At 39.3% G+C, this 18,480-nt stretch overlaps 1 protein-coding gene across 3 annotated transcripts in view; it reads left to right on the top strand.

Annotated features, from left to right (window-relative positions):
- The first annotated feature begins 540 nt into the window (after window positions 1–540).
- Window positions 541–18,480, top strand: part of znf385c (zinc finger protein 385C) — a 137,519-nt gene continuing 119,579 nt past the window's right edge. For 2 of the 3 annotated variants that reach the window (XM_051074084.1, XM_051074082.1), the window contains exon 1: window positions 541–858. In XM_051074084.1, the coding sequence (XP_050930041.1) occupies window positions 798–858 (61 nt within the window). In that variant the 5' untranslated portion in view covers window positions 541–797. Of the gene's footprint in view, window positions 859–17,282; window positions 17,356–18,480 lie in introns of those variants that run through there. The other variant, XM_051074083.1, reaches the window with a different exon arrangement.

Here is an 18,480-nt window from a genome sequence, read left to right as displayed (position 1 = left end):
CAAGGGCATGTCTGCCTACTGTATTAGCATATTAACAGCATATTAACATTTGTAACGGATTTGTCAAGTCATAATACATGGGTTCGTCAAACTCATATTTAAGATTTAATTTATAATTGTGAAATCAAGATGGCACTTATCTGAATTAGATTTTTCAAATTAGACCTGAAACAATTAGCCAATTAATCTATTAGTTGATCAACAAAAAACAACAATTTTGATAAGCAATTAATCATTTCAGTCATTTTAACCAAGCAAAAATGCCAAAATGTTTCAGCTACTACATTGTGACTATTTGGTGCTTTTTTTTCATTAAAGACGAGTAAATACCTGGGGCTGTTGGAAACTTTAAAGAGCATTTTTTTTCAATAGTTAACTCACTCTGACATTTTATTAAAAGAGTCCATAATCAGCAGATGTTAAATTGATAATAAGAACAATTATTGGTAGCATCCCTACTTTTAATTTATTGGTTTGACTTCATATTCTCATTACTTTCCTTCCTGGTCTACTTTAGTTTTGAAAGTTTTCAGTTGTTGTCACAGACCGGAAAACTCTACCCCAGGTGTCACCTATGATTGACAGGTCATTAGCCTAATTAGCTATGTGTAGTGGAAGCTAGGTGACCTGCCGACCTCGGCTTTTTGGACTATACACGGAAAGACTACCACAGCAGAAACCCGTCAACTTTGCCGGATTGTCCTTGATAAAACTTCCAGAGAGGAACCGGACATTTATATTCTGTGGGCAATTGAACTGCTCAACACAAAACAAACTGAGCTAGTAAACAAAATGTAATGCAAGATGCGTCGCAGCGTGGCACCTCCATTGTTGGCATTTGGTGGAGCTCAGCACCTGGTAAGTGTTTCCAAATTAACTGTGAATTGGAGGCTTATTTGTTACCTACACACATGTTACTTTTATAGCTGTAGCCATGGGCGAACTCGTAACGATTAAACAGCTTTTTGGTATTGCTAAATTAACGTCCTCTTCAAATACATACACAGTGAAGGCAGAGGAGCACTGACTTTGTTTTTCCATCCACGGTGTAGTGGTGAATCAGTTTGCTATACGTTTGTGGCGCATGAGCAGGTGGTCTCTGAGGGTCTGCCTAAGGGGTGTAGCAGTTTGTGCTTTCAGCTGACAGCACAAACTGTCGGGTTGAACAGGACGAAGCTGCTCTGCAGCATGGATTTACCTGAAAAGTGAAGGGTTTTGGTCCTGTTATCCACTGTGTCGTGGGTTCACATGCTGCAATAGAAACCTGGGCCTTGTGGGTTTTTTGTGTGGAGGAGGGCTGATTAAGCTTTTATGTAGCCCCTGAGCAAAAAAGTACTGTCAGACCCCTGTTGTGGTAATTTCATTTAACGCCACTTCATTTAGATATATGTAGTGTGTGAGCATCAGGACCTTCTAAAATACAGAGCCACTGAAGCTAATACTGTAGGGTCCATCTTGTATTTAAGTGGATCAAATTCCTTCCTAATCCTTCTGACAAACCACACAACCAACCAACAGACACAGGTGAAAACATAACCTCCTTGACAGAGGTAACCATAAACTACACACACTAGGCTGCGCCTTTAGGGGTCTGGGGCCCATGTGCATTTGCCTGCTTAGCCCTGCTGGTAATTCAGCTGAGGTATGGAGTCTATTTTTGATTTCAGTTCAACCAATACTGTAAGCTATTCCTTGATTACTTGAGCTCTGAGTGTTTCATTTGAAAGATTTTTAGATGCCTAAGGTGGTGAAAATATTGAAAATTTAAAGCAAAAAACCAAAACAAACAAACAAACAAACAAAAAAAAGAACAAACAAACAATCTTTAGAGTCTGCAGTCATGCTAGCAGCGCTTCGGCTGGTCTTTGGCACAGTGGTGCACTCAAATAAAATGTCATTGTACTGTCAACTGAGGCTACTGGGAATGTCATTCGTTTTTCAGATATTTAGTCATAAAATAGTGATTTCCTAGTGATTGCACTAGGAAAAAAATTAGGGCATCACCAAGGTGACTGTAGTCCATCCTGAGCGGGGCATGGCTGTACAAAATCTCATGGCAATCCATCTAGTTGTTGTCAGTTCAATACTAGTTGCACTTTACTGTTGTTGTACTTGTTTTCTGTTGTTTTTTTCATTGTATCTTATTATTGTCTACACTGTAGTGTTGAAATAACACAGTTTTGTTCCCATGTATACTGAGCATTTTCTATGGAGAGAATGGAAATAAATTTTACCTTGACCTTACGTCAAATAGAGTTATGTCACAAACAGCTGAAAATGAAAACAGCATTTGTAACAGATATATTTATATTCTTTCCAATTGATTTTATCATCCTGTAATCACCTTTAAAGTTTATCTTGGGATCCCCTAGGGGGTGCCAAGGGATCCCAAGATAGTTTAGGGACTGCCACATTACATCATCTTTATACAGTAAAGTACTCTTATACATATAGATGACCTGTGAAGGTGTCTTGTAAATCCATGAGGGATGGGCTATGAGAAGGCAGGATACTTAAATAAAAGTCATTCATCCTTTTATATAGATTTAGAAAAAAAAACATCCCTCAACTTCCTGTCATTTATAGGAATGGACTACAAAGCCCATCACTGGCTCATTTTCCTGGCTGCAGACAGAAGTCACACCTGTTAGGCCAGTGTCAGACTGGTCTCACACGAAGCAACACATTCATGCTGTCAACAGTTTTTGAGCACACAGTCGGTTTCTGCTTGTGTAGTCTTCCCACATACTCTCTCTAGGACTTGCACTCACACAGGGACACAGACAGAGACAATGACAGACACAAATAACTTGTAACAGTACAGTGAGCCGGTCACCAGGACGGGCATTTCCTCTGGGACCGGTCTACTTGTCAGCCCAGCTGCTCGTGCTGTCTGAGAGCTTTCACTGTGTTGCTTGTTGGCCTTCTTGTGGAGGTGATGGGACGTCATTGTCTCTATTCTCATGGCCACAGTAGAGGATCAAGTTACTTTCAGTGACAAGAATGGTGATGACATTTGCATTGTTCTACTGTGTGTTGTTATGCATATCATCTGTGCATTATTTGTAGTTCAAAGAGGTCATCTTGCTGCTGCCCAGGCTGCGTGTCATGTAGAGTACTCTAACTCAACCAAGTCTGGAGTCTTGTGGTTTGGAGGGAGTGTGGAGGTCTTTGACATCTCTGTTTTGAAATGCCTTTTGACCTCTGTGGGGACATTTGTGTCTTAGCTACTGTCTAAAAGCTCTTGAATGAATTCAAGATGGGGGAATATTTGAAATTTTCTTCTTCTTCTTTCTTCCTTTTTAATGCCCAGATACTTGAAAACATGTTTGTGTGTATTTTCAGGGCAACATGAAAGCAATTATAGTCCTCAAAGGGTACATCTTTGTTGTCGCAAGTCTCATTTGATTGAGGATGTTGCTCTCTGAAGTGGACTGGAACTCTGGTGTTGATGGCAGAGTAGAGAGTTAACCAGGCTATTTCATGCTTTATTATAGAGCAGATAAAAGAGACACTTGTCTTTGCTGTCTGCCACTTTGTGGCTGGGCTTTTGTCTGCGCTTCACCATCTTGTCCCTTTCTGCTGTTTTCCTTTTGACAGATCTGCCTGCTGAATTATTAGTCTGGAATGAACTCCTAATAAGTTCTTTATCAGGATCTTTGCCCCCCCCCACGGACTGTTCATCTGTTTCACAGGCAAAGAATTCACTCTAAAAACTCAAACAGCTGTCTGTGTTTTAGTCCATAAAACATTATGACATATCAGCAGTACAAATATTAGTGCTCACATCAGAATGTCTGGGAGAAGTAGAGACATTGTGTGCGCCCGTGTGCGTAGCTGTGTTTACAGGTTTGGTGTGGACTAAAATAAATGTTTTTTGGTTCTGCTTCCTTTGTCTTTGCCACTGACTGCAGTTTGTGTCACTCTAATCCTTGTTATTAATCCATGTTGAGTCGCTTTAAGTCATTCAGGCTGGTGAGGATTATTGTGGACTCGTATGACAGCCCACAGTTTTTTATTTTCTCCTCTCTATGCTGATCACTGGAGGATGATTGAGTGTGGCCTTGTGCTTATGTGTGTGTTGTGGGATGGATGTGAGGGTTAACTGAATAAGTTGAGAGAAATTCAAATCATCACTTTGACCAAGACTGTGGTGGTAAAATGATTAGTCAAATATAAAATTGACAAAAACAGTGTAACAGAAAATTTACTAGTTAATTAATTGTTAATGTAATTTTTAAGCCCAAAATTGACTGCCGTCACCAGTTTAAATTCAGAGTATTTGCTTGTTTCTTCTGTGGTAATAAACTGGATTGGTTTGGGGTTTTCGACTTCTGGTCCAACAAAACAGTTTTATAAACCAAACAATTTATTGATTAATCACAAAATGAAATCAGTAGCAGAACTCTCAGGAGTAGTTAATAATCAATGAATCAGTTATGTTAATTATAGTTTATTATATTTATTTATGTAGTTAAAAAACCATTCCATTCTCTCAAACCTGAATATTTGCTGCTTTTCTCTGTCTTTATATCATCATAAACATCATTTTTGAGTTTTAGACTGATGGTTGGACAAAAACAATTTGATTACATAACTTTGGGTTCTGCTATTTTCCGTTCACGGTTTTCCTTCTGTTCACTAAATAGAAAATGCCTATCAGCTGAATAAATTAATTGATGGAAATGATTTTTTGTTGCAAACAAGACACATTCGTGCTTGCTGTGCATGAGTGCTAAATGCAAAAACTGCAAATTAGTATAAAGTTGTGTATGTTTGTTTGAGAGAGCAAGAAAGATGGTGTGTGTGTGTGTGATACACCTGGCAAAGTCCTTGATCTCAAGGCATGACCAGGGGTGCGTTCATGGGCTGTAATAGTTGTACACACAAGAGGAACTCAAAAGCATTTGACTAAAACAGGCTATCCCTGAGGTCGGGGCTGAGGGTATCGATTATGCCTCACTTGTATAAAACAGTCAAAGCTTAGACTTGAAAGCTCTATTATTTCCAATTCCAACTTTAAAAATGAGAAGAACGAGAAAAATAAAAATGACTACAGCGCGCTGAAAAGTGTTTTAGAAAATTATGCGTCTGACAGAAAGAGAGAAATGATGGAACTAGAATGAGGGGGCAGAGAGAGGAGGGTTTAAAAAGGAAAAAACAGTTGATTATGGAAGGGAGAATAAGGTGAGACGGATTAACGCAGATGGAAGGAGAGCATTGAATACTTTTATTGAGTGCAGAAAAGTGGGAGGTTGAATTAGAGAGGAGGAACAGCGGCATATGTCCTGGAGGAGGAATATTGCTGTACGAAAGTGAAGTCGTTCATCTTCTGTAACCTTGCCAGGACACAGGATGACTCCCAGAAATCTGATGTAAACAGAATGAGATGACAACAACAACACAGTCTCATAGGGCCAGTTGATAAACACTGTTAAATCCCCACGCAGCCCAGTCAAACTTAGAAAAGCCTTGTTTCTGTGTACCAGTTGGAGCCAGAGATAAGTAGAGGGATCATATAGCATAAAAAGATTTCTACAGATTTATGAGGCTCTTGGAAAGCGAGCTATCGATCCCCTTCCCCAATCTGAACCAGTCGAAGGAGAGTGGAGACTACTGCAAACCTCAGAATGGTTTACTTATATTTTTCATTTTTGGGATGTAGGTTGTACTTATTTTCAGAGTGACTTACTGTAACTGGAGAATAAGAGATTACTAGAATTTCTGTTTGAAAGGGCGGCAATAAAGCTTCAAATCACCAATGTCAAGAGTACAGTTGTAGAAAACAAAATCTTGAAAATACTGGAGGTGCTACTAGAGGACATTGTCTGTAGATTATCCTGAACAACAGGACATTGTAACTGGAAAGATGTTTTCACATTACTCCTTATGTTTTATTTAAACTTTTTAAACCAATTTATGGAGCTAACATTAGGCTAATGAGCATGCCAGCTAACATACAGTTGATGTTAGCGATAATTGTCATTTCAGCGGGCAAAATTGATGGTTGCCAGTTTAGAAGAAATGAGAAACTTGCTCTTGCTGACAATTCAAAAATTATTAAGAATTCCAGACTGGAAATCTGCCATTGTTCTTGTTATAGATTGTATTGAGCTGTGCAAGAACAGGAAGCATGACAAATGTAGCAACAGTAATTGAGGGAGGCAGGGCATAGTGAAGGTCAGGTGATGATATGAGACCACAAGTGCACCACAAAATCAGCAAGTGACAACTCTACAGAGTGAGTGGTTCAGTGCACAACATCCTGCCAATATATGTAAAAAGCATTGTCGTTATCAACATCATTAACGTCATCATCACCATCAACAACGCCACCAATAAAAACAACAGCAGCAGCAGCAACAGCAGCAAAATAACAAATAGAGCCATCGATCACGCTTGGAGAGCTTCAGGTCATGGGCTGCAGCTTTGCCTAATAGAGGCACTACATTAACCGGTGGCGAGTTTTGACAGATCCAATTAAAATGAGCTCCATACCTCTGCCACTGCCCTGCCCTCAAAACAACTCTCACATGCAGTTATAAGATAGCATGGCATCCATGGTCTCACTGTTGGTTTTCCTTTGGTGCATCACAGGGAACTGCATAAGTAGACCCAACAGCAATTAGCACCATCATCCAAGTATTAATTGTTGTTTCTGTTGTTTTTCCTAGCTTTGGATGTTATCATAAAAATAATCATACACTGTCCATATACAGCATATTACTAGAAAACACATGTTTGCCTGCTGAATACTTTTCATTCTGCCACCACACGCCCTTTTTTCTGCATCCCTCAAAATGTCTATTCCTGTCTTTGGTAAAGCTGCTTTTCTCTCATCTATCCACAAATGTCCAAATGATAGGTTTTGTGTCTAAGGAGAAAAGGGAGTCATGCTTCACAAGACAGAGCACAGCAAAACATCTGACTCCTGCCAAGGAGAGGAAACAAAGCAGACTCATTTTTGCAAAATCTATTCTTTTGTCCTCATCCGAGGCCTGCTTTCTTTGTGTACCCTTCACTCTCCCTCCAGCCGCAGTCCTCCCTCACAATTATTCCTGAGAAACAACGTACTTGTCAATCTTTTTCTTTTCAATAGCTAATAGTCCATCTATTCCCCCTCTGCCTAACAGTCAAGCCAATTAATTCGATCAAGCTGTTGAAAGTCATTTTCAGTCGCAGCGGGAGGGCAGTGCCAGACTGACAGTGTTGACTCACTATATCCATTGTTAAGAGAGGAACAACATAGAGTAAACCAAGGTAAATTAGCCTGAATGGATCCAGAAGTAATTTTATATCTACACCGTTCAATTATGTTTTTGTGTGCATCATTTCCCTGTTATTTCTCCCCTATCATACAATGTGTGGATGTGTACTTTTGCAGTCACATTCAGTGCAAAACACGTGGTTAGACTGTGCCTTCAATGTGTTGTCAGTGTGAATACTTGACTAAAACCGACAAGATGGTGAGAAACTGTGTTTTCAGTCTAAAGCATGGCCTTGATACAGTATGTGTAGAGGGCAAGTTGTCTGTTTTCAGGTGTCATACCATACCTATATTCCTTACATTTTCTTACCTGTAGAAAAGGATCAAGACTGCTGGAAATGCTTTCCATGCTGCACATGCTGTCTGAACAGCTTTTCTTTTACTTTCTGAAAAAGACACCCCTGAGAAGATGGAACCTCTGTTGCAAGTGCATTGAAAGATGATGAGTTGTCCAAATAGTGTTGAACGAAAATTGCGTGTGAATGATTTTTTTCTTTCACTGATGTGAGCTATCAAACCCCTCATGCAGGCCTTTGATGTAGCTCTCCATTGTCTTGCAGAGCTGCAGGAAATTGAAAGGGAAGATCAGGGGAGTGTTAGTGAAGGGGAAAAGAGGTGGAGGACGGGAGTGACGTGTAGCACGTCAGGATTTTCTGGGACACAGCACACGGAAATGAACTAGCCTTGCATGACCTGCGGGAGCTCGCTCTTCAGAGCGCGGGCATATACAGAGCAGAGAAGCAAGAACTGTTGTTTTAGAAAACACAAGAGATCAAATAAGTGATTTTTTTTTTCTTTGCTAAAAAGACTCAGGGCACAAATCCAGGTTTAATATTTCTGCAGCATCCTTCCAAGCCCACGCCGCCTCTCACCACTGCATCCGAAGCTCTATTCTAATTCACAGAAAAAACACTAAACCTTAGGAGAATTACACAAAACACACTTGCACAGCCTTAAAAGAGCATTTGTCCCTCGAGTGTTGAAAGAGTAAAGTTTTTAATGTGACCAGAATTTGATTTGAAGCTCTCAGTGACTTGAAAAAATGAGAGAGGCTTCTTTTCTCTGAATGTCATTCTCTTGAACACTGTAAGTGCTTTCTTGCTGTCTGTCAATGAACACACACTTTCCCATATTTCCTCCTGTGCTGATAAATTATAATGACAGTACGAACAGGCTGTTTCAGGTTGGGGAGTACAAAGTGGTTTTAGGCAAGGTTAATAAGTCCATTTCTGCTCTTTTGTGAGCCCTGGGAAATGGAATTAGCATTTTATTTTAACATGGCTGTTGCATATTTTGGTGATTATATTTGAATATTTCAACCATATTTCAAGACATGATTAATATAGGTTGGTCCATTAGTGCCTGTAAATACTGAAAGTTAGAAGTCACCTGGTGTTCATCCTGTTGTTACATTTCATTAGCTTAAATTTAAACTGGACGTACTTCTTGTCCTAATAAATATAACTGCTTCTCCTGAAAACAAGTTTTGAGTCACAACATATTTGGGTATTTATAGTGAGTTGGCTACTCACTGCAGGAATGAGAGTAATTCCATTTGAATTTGTGAAGCCAAGCTTCTCCCTTGTGAGTCTAGGTTGTTTAAATGGAGATGAATACAGAGGACAATGGCAGCAGTCCGTTATATCAAAATGACAGATAAGGAATGAAGGAGCACAGTTCACCCCCCACCCCACCCCTGCTATTGTGCTCAGGTAGAGCAGAGAAGGAGGTGGGAAGTGTGATGTGCAACGTGGCAGGTCAGACACAGGAAAAGTGGGTTTGCTCTGGCGGGAAATGGCTATTTACGTAGCTGAAAATGGAGTGGGCCTTTCTGACATTTTCATAGCCCTGCAGGCAAGAGTAACCTTCAGCAGAAAACAGAACGATTAAAGAAACAGGAGTGGGAGATGGAAGGGGAGAGGCAGAGGGAGAGGTGGGGCAGAAAGCAGGGGAAGTGATTGCATGGGAGAGTTAAAAATGATTGGAAACTGAGTTTGGGAGCTGGGATGGGGAGAGGGAAATAGAGATGGACAGAAATAGACAAAATTTATTTGGAGGTCATGGAAAGGTGTGAGGGGAAAATACAGAGTGTGGAGATTGACAGGTAGAAAATCAAGCAAATAAAGGGGATAATGGAGCGTAATGCTGGACAAGGTTAACAAAATACTTGCATCTAATCTTCAAGAATAACGTTCAATAAACAACATATTTCAGCCTTTTCATAACAGCTTTACACCTTGTTGCACCTCTTAAGCACTGCTATCAAACCATGCAAATCATTCAGCCTTGAAATGTCTGTACTGATGTGACATGACAGAGAAATTATGCATGTATAAATCATAATGGCCACTCACAACAGCTCTAGTTAATATTTCAGTCTTCAATAAATTTGACATGATAATGTGCACCATAAAGTGTCCTCTACCCTGTTATTGTCTTGTGTGAGTGAACAACTGAATATAACAAGGTATCTCCATCAATTACTTGTGTCACACCGTGTTACCTCAACTTTCAATCACAGTTGCAGTCAAGGTTTGTAGATTTCTGTGGCAGAATTAAAAAAAAAAAAAAAGTTAAATACTGGAGTTTTAGTTTTGATTTAAACAAACCACTAAAATCAGCTTATAAGTTATAATGAATAGGCATCTACTAACTAACTAACTAAATGTCTGTCAACATGTATTGGATAACAAGACTAAGAGTCTAGCCATGTTTGCATCTCTTTGAGGCTGCACAGTGGTGCTTTGAGCTAAATGTAAACACTGGCATGCTAACATGCTCACACTGACAATGGGTGCAGGTATAATGTTAATTGTTTTCACAGTTTTAGACTATTGTTTTATTATGTAAATATTTGCTATATCAGCAAATTTGCAGCTGAGACTGATGGAATGTCTTCATTGTGAGTATTTGATTATAAATATAATATTTTGGCTCTAAACCGAAATAGTGGACAATAGAGCTGATGGTGTTGCTAGAGGAAACGTTAAAGGATTACCAAAGTTGTTAGAATTCTGAGGTGGACATTGTTGGTTGTTCCAAATCTCATGACAATCCAGTAGTTGTTGTTTTTGTTTTACTCAAAAACACAAATGTCAATTTTGTGGTGGCACTACAGGAAAAATCAGGGGATTGCTAGATTCATCCTCTGAGCACTATGAATATCTATACGAAAGTGAATTGCAGTCCATTTTATAGTTAATGAGATATTTTATTCTGGACCAAAGTGGTAAACCACCTGACAGAGTGCCATTGCCATGCCACTAGCATAGCTAAAAAGCAGGATAACACCCTTGGCAGGTTGCTTGTCCATCACAGGACCGCCACACAGACAAGCAAATTCACACCCACAGGCAATTTAGAGTTTCCACTTCATTCAACCTGTATATCTTCAGACTGTGGGAGGAAAGCCAAGCATAAACCCATGTAAACATGGCAAGAAAGCAAAACACAAAACCGGGACATAAAGGAACAAAAATATCAAAATTGTGTAAAATGTTTTGAATTTCAATTATAGACAACCTGTGGGTGTCTCTTTGTATGCACTGCAGGCTCTCTATCTCTCACACCTCTCCTCTTCTGAGTTGTGCAAATGTCCTAGTTTCCTGATAAAAATTGTTAACGTAATAGTTGTTACTGTACTATATTGCTGGATGAGAACTTATCATATGATCATCAGACAGAGAAAGTTCCGTGGGAGAAAGTAAATGATTTCCATGTGGCTGTGTAGCCAAAGTAGGACTGATTATATCAGTAGATGCAGCTAATAGACTCTGATTATGAGCAGCCTCATTTCATACAAATGACTCCTTTGCGGAGTGTTACAACATATTATTTTTCTTTTATGCGCTGTCTTTCTTTCGTAGCTTAACAATGTCACCATAATGAGAAACTTGGTAAAGACACAAATGTATTCAACTTATCTTTGCATTTTCTTTCCTATAAATCTGTCTCCCTCTGTAATTAAGTGAGGGTATGAGTTCATGAGCTATGACTGTTTCATTACTTTTGAATAGGCCAAGATGGGCTGATATGGTTGAGAATGGGATATCAATATGTGCACTATTACTTGGGTCTTTATTAATTTTATTCTACCATTGGCTGCATACTTCTTATTCAGTATCCGCCCAAGGCTGTGCAGAGATAGAAAATATTTTTACATCATGTGGTGATTCACTTGCTTCTGTTCGGGGCAAACTTTGGTTTATTTAAAACCCTAGCCAGGAGTTTAGAATGAAATAAAACATACATGTATCATCTTGTTGAATAATATAAGTAATATACAGGTATCTAATAATAGACATAAAGATGGAGCGAAAACAAGTGTTTTATGGAATATTGTTCCACAAGGAGGGTTAAACTTCTGAATTTTTCTTCTGTTCAACAGAGAAGAGGTGTGAAGATGGCTCCTGCATGTCACTTTGATGATTAATCCTGTTGAGACTCAATCAGCAATCATCTATAATGTACGTTCAAGAGTGAAAAAGCCTCAGTTTCTACACAGCAACTCTCATGCATGGTCAGTTCTCAGACCCAGAAGATGAATGATTCTCAGCTGCATTTATTTTATTATTCTCAGCAGGCTTTGCATGATAGACTATTTTAGAGGTTGCACATAGTATTGTGCTCACATAAGCTATACATACAGTACCAAAGGGAGAGCATCCTAATAAACTGACAGTGGTTCAGCTCAGCGGCAGACTCCTCTGTGTAAAAGGTGTGGGAATAGGCATGTCTACTTATTAATATGTATAGCCTTTGCTTCCTCGTTCTCCCTGTGGAATAAAAATCTGATAGCGTGTAGTGGTAGTGTGAGAGCTCAGAGGCTTTGTTCCTCTGCTGGTGCTGTGTCTCCCTCACAGGGAAAGCTGCCATGAAAGTTACCAGCAGCTCTGGGAGGTTAATTGCCAAGTTATAAATCACACAAGACAGTTAGGCTATGGGTGCTGTTAGCATATGGCTGCAGTTACTCAGGCTGTGGTAAAAGTCTTTTCCAACAGTATGTAGGGGTTGTCATTTAATACACGAATATTAATATCCCTTTGATTTTTCATACTCCAGGTAAATAGGGACTGATCAAGAAACAAGTCGAGTAATTTCAGACACAATGAGACCCTTGTGTGATGTGTGGTTTCTAGTGTGCATACTAATCCAATCAGTGCACATTCTGATTAGCCTCCAAACACTTGATTAAGTAACTTCAGATGCAGTGATTCCAAAATACTGATGAGTTTGTTAAAGTTGCTCATCCAAAATTCATTATGTGACATTTTAGAAATATTGACAGTTATTGTAAATCTTATAAAAAAAAGAAATTAAGAATAAGACAAACCATTTTAACTGTACATACTATCAAGGAAAGGTTAAGCTGTTCATAGTGAAATCACCACTAACCAACAATAAGTGATCATTTGTTCTCTAATCATTCTTATTTGGTGTCTTTTTTTCCCCATTGTGTGCCACTAAGGCAAGTTGTCCTTCAAAGATCTTTTAGCGACAAAGCTAGTTAAATGGTGGGGAAAATGTTTGCAAAAACACCTTCAAATGAAGCCTTACTTTATAAAAACATCAATTAAACAGTCAACTCTGAATATCAAATAAATAAAATAGGAAAACAAAATGTAATTTGATTTCAAATAAAACCTATTGACCTAATATGTCTTATATTATTATCAATATGTAGATTTATCCGTTTTTAATTTACTGCCCTGCTCTGATATCAAAGCAACAGCTTCCCCCTCCCCATACCCCTCTCCATCTTTAGCAGTGATACTTCATTTGGTAACTGTCACTCATATCAGAATCTGTCCCACTGCAGGCATCTAGAAAATTGATTTAGCTTAGATGGACAACTGAAGTCTGACTGACAGTGTCTGCAGTGCAGATTATCAAGCAATTTCTCCTCCAGGAAGTCAATAATTGTCTGAGGAAACGGTAACGAAGAGTCTTCTCCACTGAAACTTGTTTGTTTTGATGTGCCTTTGCCTTTTGTCCTCTTACCTAAGTCAGTGTGCTGCCCTCTAATTTGTACCAGCCCTTTTTTGCCATTAGTGCCTCAATGGCCAGCCAACATAATGAGCTCAGTGGTAATGGCACTGGACCCTGCTAATTAAAACCAATGCCGAGGGCAAGTGACCATGAACGGGGCAGCAGCCTGCCCCTGCTGTGGAGCACAAAAGTAAACCATAACTCATGTTCCAGTGGGTTATGGGATTTTAAGCGGCCTCCCATTTCTTTTATACAGAGCACATTAAATCCATGACTTATTACCTAGGGAGCTCAGTGTCCTTACAGTGCAGCAGCCAGGTATACAACAGTCACTTTGAGGTGACACTCACAAAACCATGAAATATCACTAGTGAAAGATGCCTTCATTTGGAATTTACAGGATTGAATGTGTTTATAGAAAAAACATTACCAGTCTGTGAAAGGAAGGATATTATAAATATAAATAGAAAAATCTGCCTTTAGACACTGTCAAAGGAAAGCACATAACACAGCGTGAAATGGTCAGAGTGGACTCTTGCCTTATAATGCATATATGAATAAAATGACCCCCTCAGCTACAGTCTGTACATATTTTTTAAAGATGGAAAGACAACAAAAAATAATTTTTCACAAAACCAGCAGAATCTACACATTTTTCTCGACACGCATTATTTTTCAGCCTCTTAGAGCTACACGTTGTTAGAGAGTGGTGAACACAGATGTTTGTGAAAATCTAAGTGGAGCTACTCGGAGGGGTTTTCCTGCATTCTTCTCCTCGGAGCCCCTCGTTTAACCTATCATTTCCATATTCCTGTTTTTTCTTCATACATGCCACTCTGGCTGCACTGCAGTGCTGAAGTTAATCAACTGCCTGAAGTGCCACCATTCCTACACCTGCTCTCCTTTTGTTTTCCTCTTTGCTGACTCTACTCACTCTGGTCCATCAAAGGCTCCATTTAAAGATGGGTTTTAAAGTTCACGTTGAATGGACACAGCTTGCCACTTCTGTTGCTGTGGAAACCAGGTTGACGCATGGACAGGTTGTTGAGAACAGTGTGAGTGGGAGTTTGAGAGGCTATAGAGGCCTGTCAGGATTTATGGATTTACTGTACATTTCTGCAGACGTAGTGGTGATTTATCCACCAGGAGGGGAAAGATTATACAGCATGTTTGTATGCAGATGCAGGATACACACAAGAAACTCAAATCCAGACCAAATGCATTAAATAATCAGAATCAGTCCACCCTTTTTTGGCCACAGAATATAATTATCTTCCTTCTTATTCTAATATAAATATTTATAACAACACTTAATAATGTGGATAATTTAAACTATATTGTATTATGGAACTTCAGAGGAATAGTTAGATGAGACATTTTGCCCAGCGTTAGATGATTTAGGATTGATACCACTCACATGTCTGTATGATAAATTTGAAGCTACAACCAGCAGCTGGCTAACTAAGCTTAGCACAAAACAAGAAGAGTAGACACGGAGAGCAACAGCTAGCCTGGCTCTGCCCAAAGGTTACAGAATCCACATATCAGCACCTCTAATGCTCACTAAATAACAGGTTATATCTAAACACCGAAGTGTAAAAATGAAAATTGCTGTTTTGTGGGGTGTTATGTGACATACTATTTCTTGGCCAGGAATAGTTGCTAGGCATCCAGAGGAGTCTCCAGCAAGTGACTGGTCCCAGCCAAAAAATTGTCCGGTCCATATCTCCCTGTAAAACTGCAAATTGTTGTTTTTACACTTTGTTTTTTGTACAAATTAAACCAACCAGCTAAAATGTGTTAATATGGGTGGATTTTGTTACCTTTGAGCAGACCCAGCTAGCTTTTTCCTCTTGTTTCTAGTCTTTGCGCTAAGTTAGTCAGTTACTGTTTGTAGCTTCATATTTATCATACAGACATAAGAGTGATATCACTCATCTCCGTTATCTCTGGGCAAAATGTCAAACTATTTCTTTGAAGTTCCATATTACAGTATGATTATGGCAGAGCTGTTTTTCTGTGTTTCCAATGTTAATGCTAAGCTAAGCTAATGGGCTCCTGGCTGTAGCTTCATATTTACCACACAGATATGTGGTATCGATCTTTTCCTCTAATTCTCAGCAAGAAAGGGAATAAATGTATTTCCCAAATTGTCAGATATTTCTTTTAAGGGTCTTTTCTTACCATGACTTTTCTTCATATTGGTAGTTGTTGCTGTATGATGACCACTGGACAAAGGTCACAGTGTAGCAATCTCTTTATTTACCACTATAAGCAGTCTATAATCCGCACTGTCAGCACTGAAAGGGCAAGTTGCACAGACAGTGTGGTCTGGAACCTTATATGAGGCAGGTGCACGCTAGTTTGATGGGGTGCAGGGTTTGGACAGTGACCAGTCAGATACCTCTTAGGGCTCTGAATTTGGCTTACATCCTGCCCTTTAGCCATTACCAGTGGCTCAGCGTGCAGGCAGAGAGGTCTTACTGTGGAGCTTGGGAGACTTAATAGTCAAATTAGCAAAAAATGAGAAAGGAGTCGAGCTTCTGGCACATTTCATTCTTCAAAGGTTGAACACCACTGATCAAATGATAAAAATCGACACCGCTGGATTGAGTACTTTTAGGGCATCTTAGTCAGAGGTGGTAATAGCTGGGGAGAGACGGCGGTGTTGTGTTTCATTCAATGTACTCCCCATGTTCTTGGCTAGGGGTTATTTTTATGATCACTGCTTGTTTGAGTGCCAGTACATTTGCATGAAGAAGGACATATCTAGGACTCTCAAATAGGAGAGCCAAGAGTATCCATCACCTTACTGGTGACAGCCTGTTCTTTGCATTTCTGTCAGTTAGAGTCACACTACTGTAAAAGGCCCTGTGTGCTGTAATCAGAGCAATTGCTTTTCTTGTTATCACGTGAGATTAAAATCAGCATGCAAGCTAATGGAAAAATAGAATTTAAATTAAACCACGAAAAGGCCTTAAAACTGGTATTTAAATCGTATCATCAGCAAACTCAGCATACTAAACAGTGTTTTTCTTGGATAAAGAGAACAAGGCTGGCACTGTGGTATGTTTATTGTTCCTGCAGTAACTATTTTGGAGTCTGGGAAACTGTTCAAATCTGCCAGCATAAACACCTCATTGAGTAGACTATACACTGTCTGTCACATCAGAGTTTACCAATAGTATTCACTTTCAAGGCAGATCAACATGCTGGTGCAGCATAAGGTCAAATGCTACTGTATACTGCCAATAATTATTTACATTGTCTTACTGACAAGCACATGATTAATCAGAGTATTGGTTTGTATTCTTGTATGGAAATTAAGTAACTCTCACTGACTCTCCATGACTCAGTTTGTTGAGCACTTAATTTGTGGTGGGAAATACTAGTGAAGTCATATTACATTAAATTGATTAATATGGCACTTGAAAGTGAAAAATGAAAACATAAATACACCACATAAAAGTATGTATGTGGAGAAAGAGTGATGAGACAGGTGTATGAAATAAAATAAGAAATAAAATAATAATTTGGATGTGTGACTGTTGCTGCTGGAGCTGCACCAGTGTGTCTGCAGAGTCAAGCCCTACTCATAAAAACAGATAAGACATCTGCCCATGTATTTCAAAATAAAACAATTTAATTTGCGGCTCTTTGGTTTTGAAGTCAGTTCGTAAAAGAAAACTTGTTTAACGCCTTCATGTCGTTAATTTTCTTATAACGTGCTCCTCTTAAGAATATAGACCGAGATTTGGAGGAATGTGTTGCTTAATGGTAAACATATACTACAGGCCTAACGCAGACCAAAACCAGACAAGAAAGAGTCAAACCGCTTTGTAGGCTTGTTTTTAATGTCAAACAGGCCCTATAACCTCACAGCTGTGGTGACAGATGTTTCTCTGTCGTTGTAGACCCATTCTGTGCTTTTAACGTGAAAAGTCTCTTCCGGCCTCAGCTGGCGTAAGTACGACCGTCTTGACCAAACCGCTGCACTGGACAGATCTGCTTTTTGCGTTGGCAGCCAGTCTTTACCAATCTGTTTCCACTGTTGCTGAGCACGGACGAGCACCGGGAAAGTCGGAAACGGAACGGGACCGGTAAGACAGAGCGCTTTGTCTCCTCTTCTGTTGTCACACATGAGGATCAATGCTGCCTCCGCAAAAAGTTTGGATCTGGCCGGACTGGTACTTGATGCGATAGTTTTGCCGGTTTCTGAAAGATTGGAGTAAATCAAACCTGTATTGTTGTGAAGTTTTATTTGGATTGGTAGATTAACCGCGCGTGTAGTCTGGAGAAACATCGGATTTTTTTTTTTTTTTTAGTTTATGCGTAATTGCGTATCGGCAGCACCAGACGTCTTAATCCCCTCTCCACACACTTGTCGTCCCGTAGGAAAAATACTTTTAACTGGTTTATGAGTGTTAAAGAAAGAGGTTCCTAAACCACTATCACTGACGACTAAATGAATAAAAATCAATAAAAAAAAATGCTATATCAGTACTGAGTCATGTGGGGATGCTGTATATCAGTGTAACATAGATTTAGAGGTTTTTCTGTCTAAATGTCGCCCATAAATTCTAACCGAAGAAGAGGTTGGGTTTTCTAAGTTATTCATATTCATAGTCAGCTGCGGGTCGATGTTGGAAGCATTTCCTTTGCTCATGTACTCCGTCTCTGCCCTCATCTCACTTAATAGTGTTTTCCTCTGAAAATGGTCAATAAGTTCTACTCCTTGTGCACTTTCTGTTCTGCCCTGCAGCTTATTGATATGACATCTTAAGTAGAGCAAATAAAATATTCACTTTTTTCTAAAGGAAAATCAGTAAAGTGCATGGACAGTTTTCTTACATTGTACAGACTAAATATGGAGTGTATTAATTAAATTGTAGTGACCTCATCAGACTTTTTAGCATTTCTGTCACCTTTGTAGAACTCAGGGGATAATATTTCTTTAAGACATTCTGTGTGGTTTATATTGACATGTTGTGATGATACAGACTATAACTGACTGGACGGTCCAGGGTTTATTTCCTCTGAAGTAGGCAAAAATACCTGGAACATGTAGAATGTGTTTGCATGATGACCATTCTGCACACACACTCTACATCAGGTATGGTCATCTGGGACCAATAATGAGATTTAACAGCTTTTTGCTCGTGGAAAAGAATTCTTGAAGTTTGACATGTTTAATAATTATATTTTATCACCATTACTGTACAGTG

The sequence above is a fragment of the Lates calcarifer genome, linkage group LG11 (assembly GCF_001640805.2).
Source record: "Lates calcarifer isolate ASB-BC8 linkage group LG11, TLL_Latcal_v3, whole genome shotgun sequence".
NCBI lineage: Eukaryota > Metazoa > Chordata > Actinopteri > Centropomidae > Lates > Lates calcarifer.
This window is presented reverse-complemented; position numbering and strand designations above follow the sequence as displayed.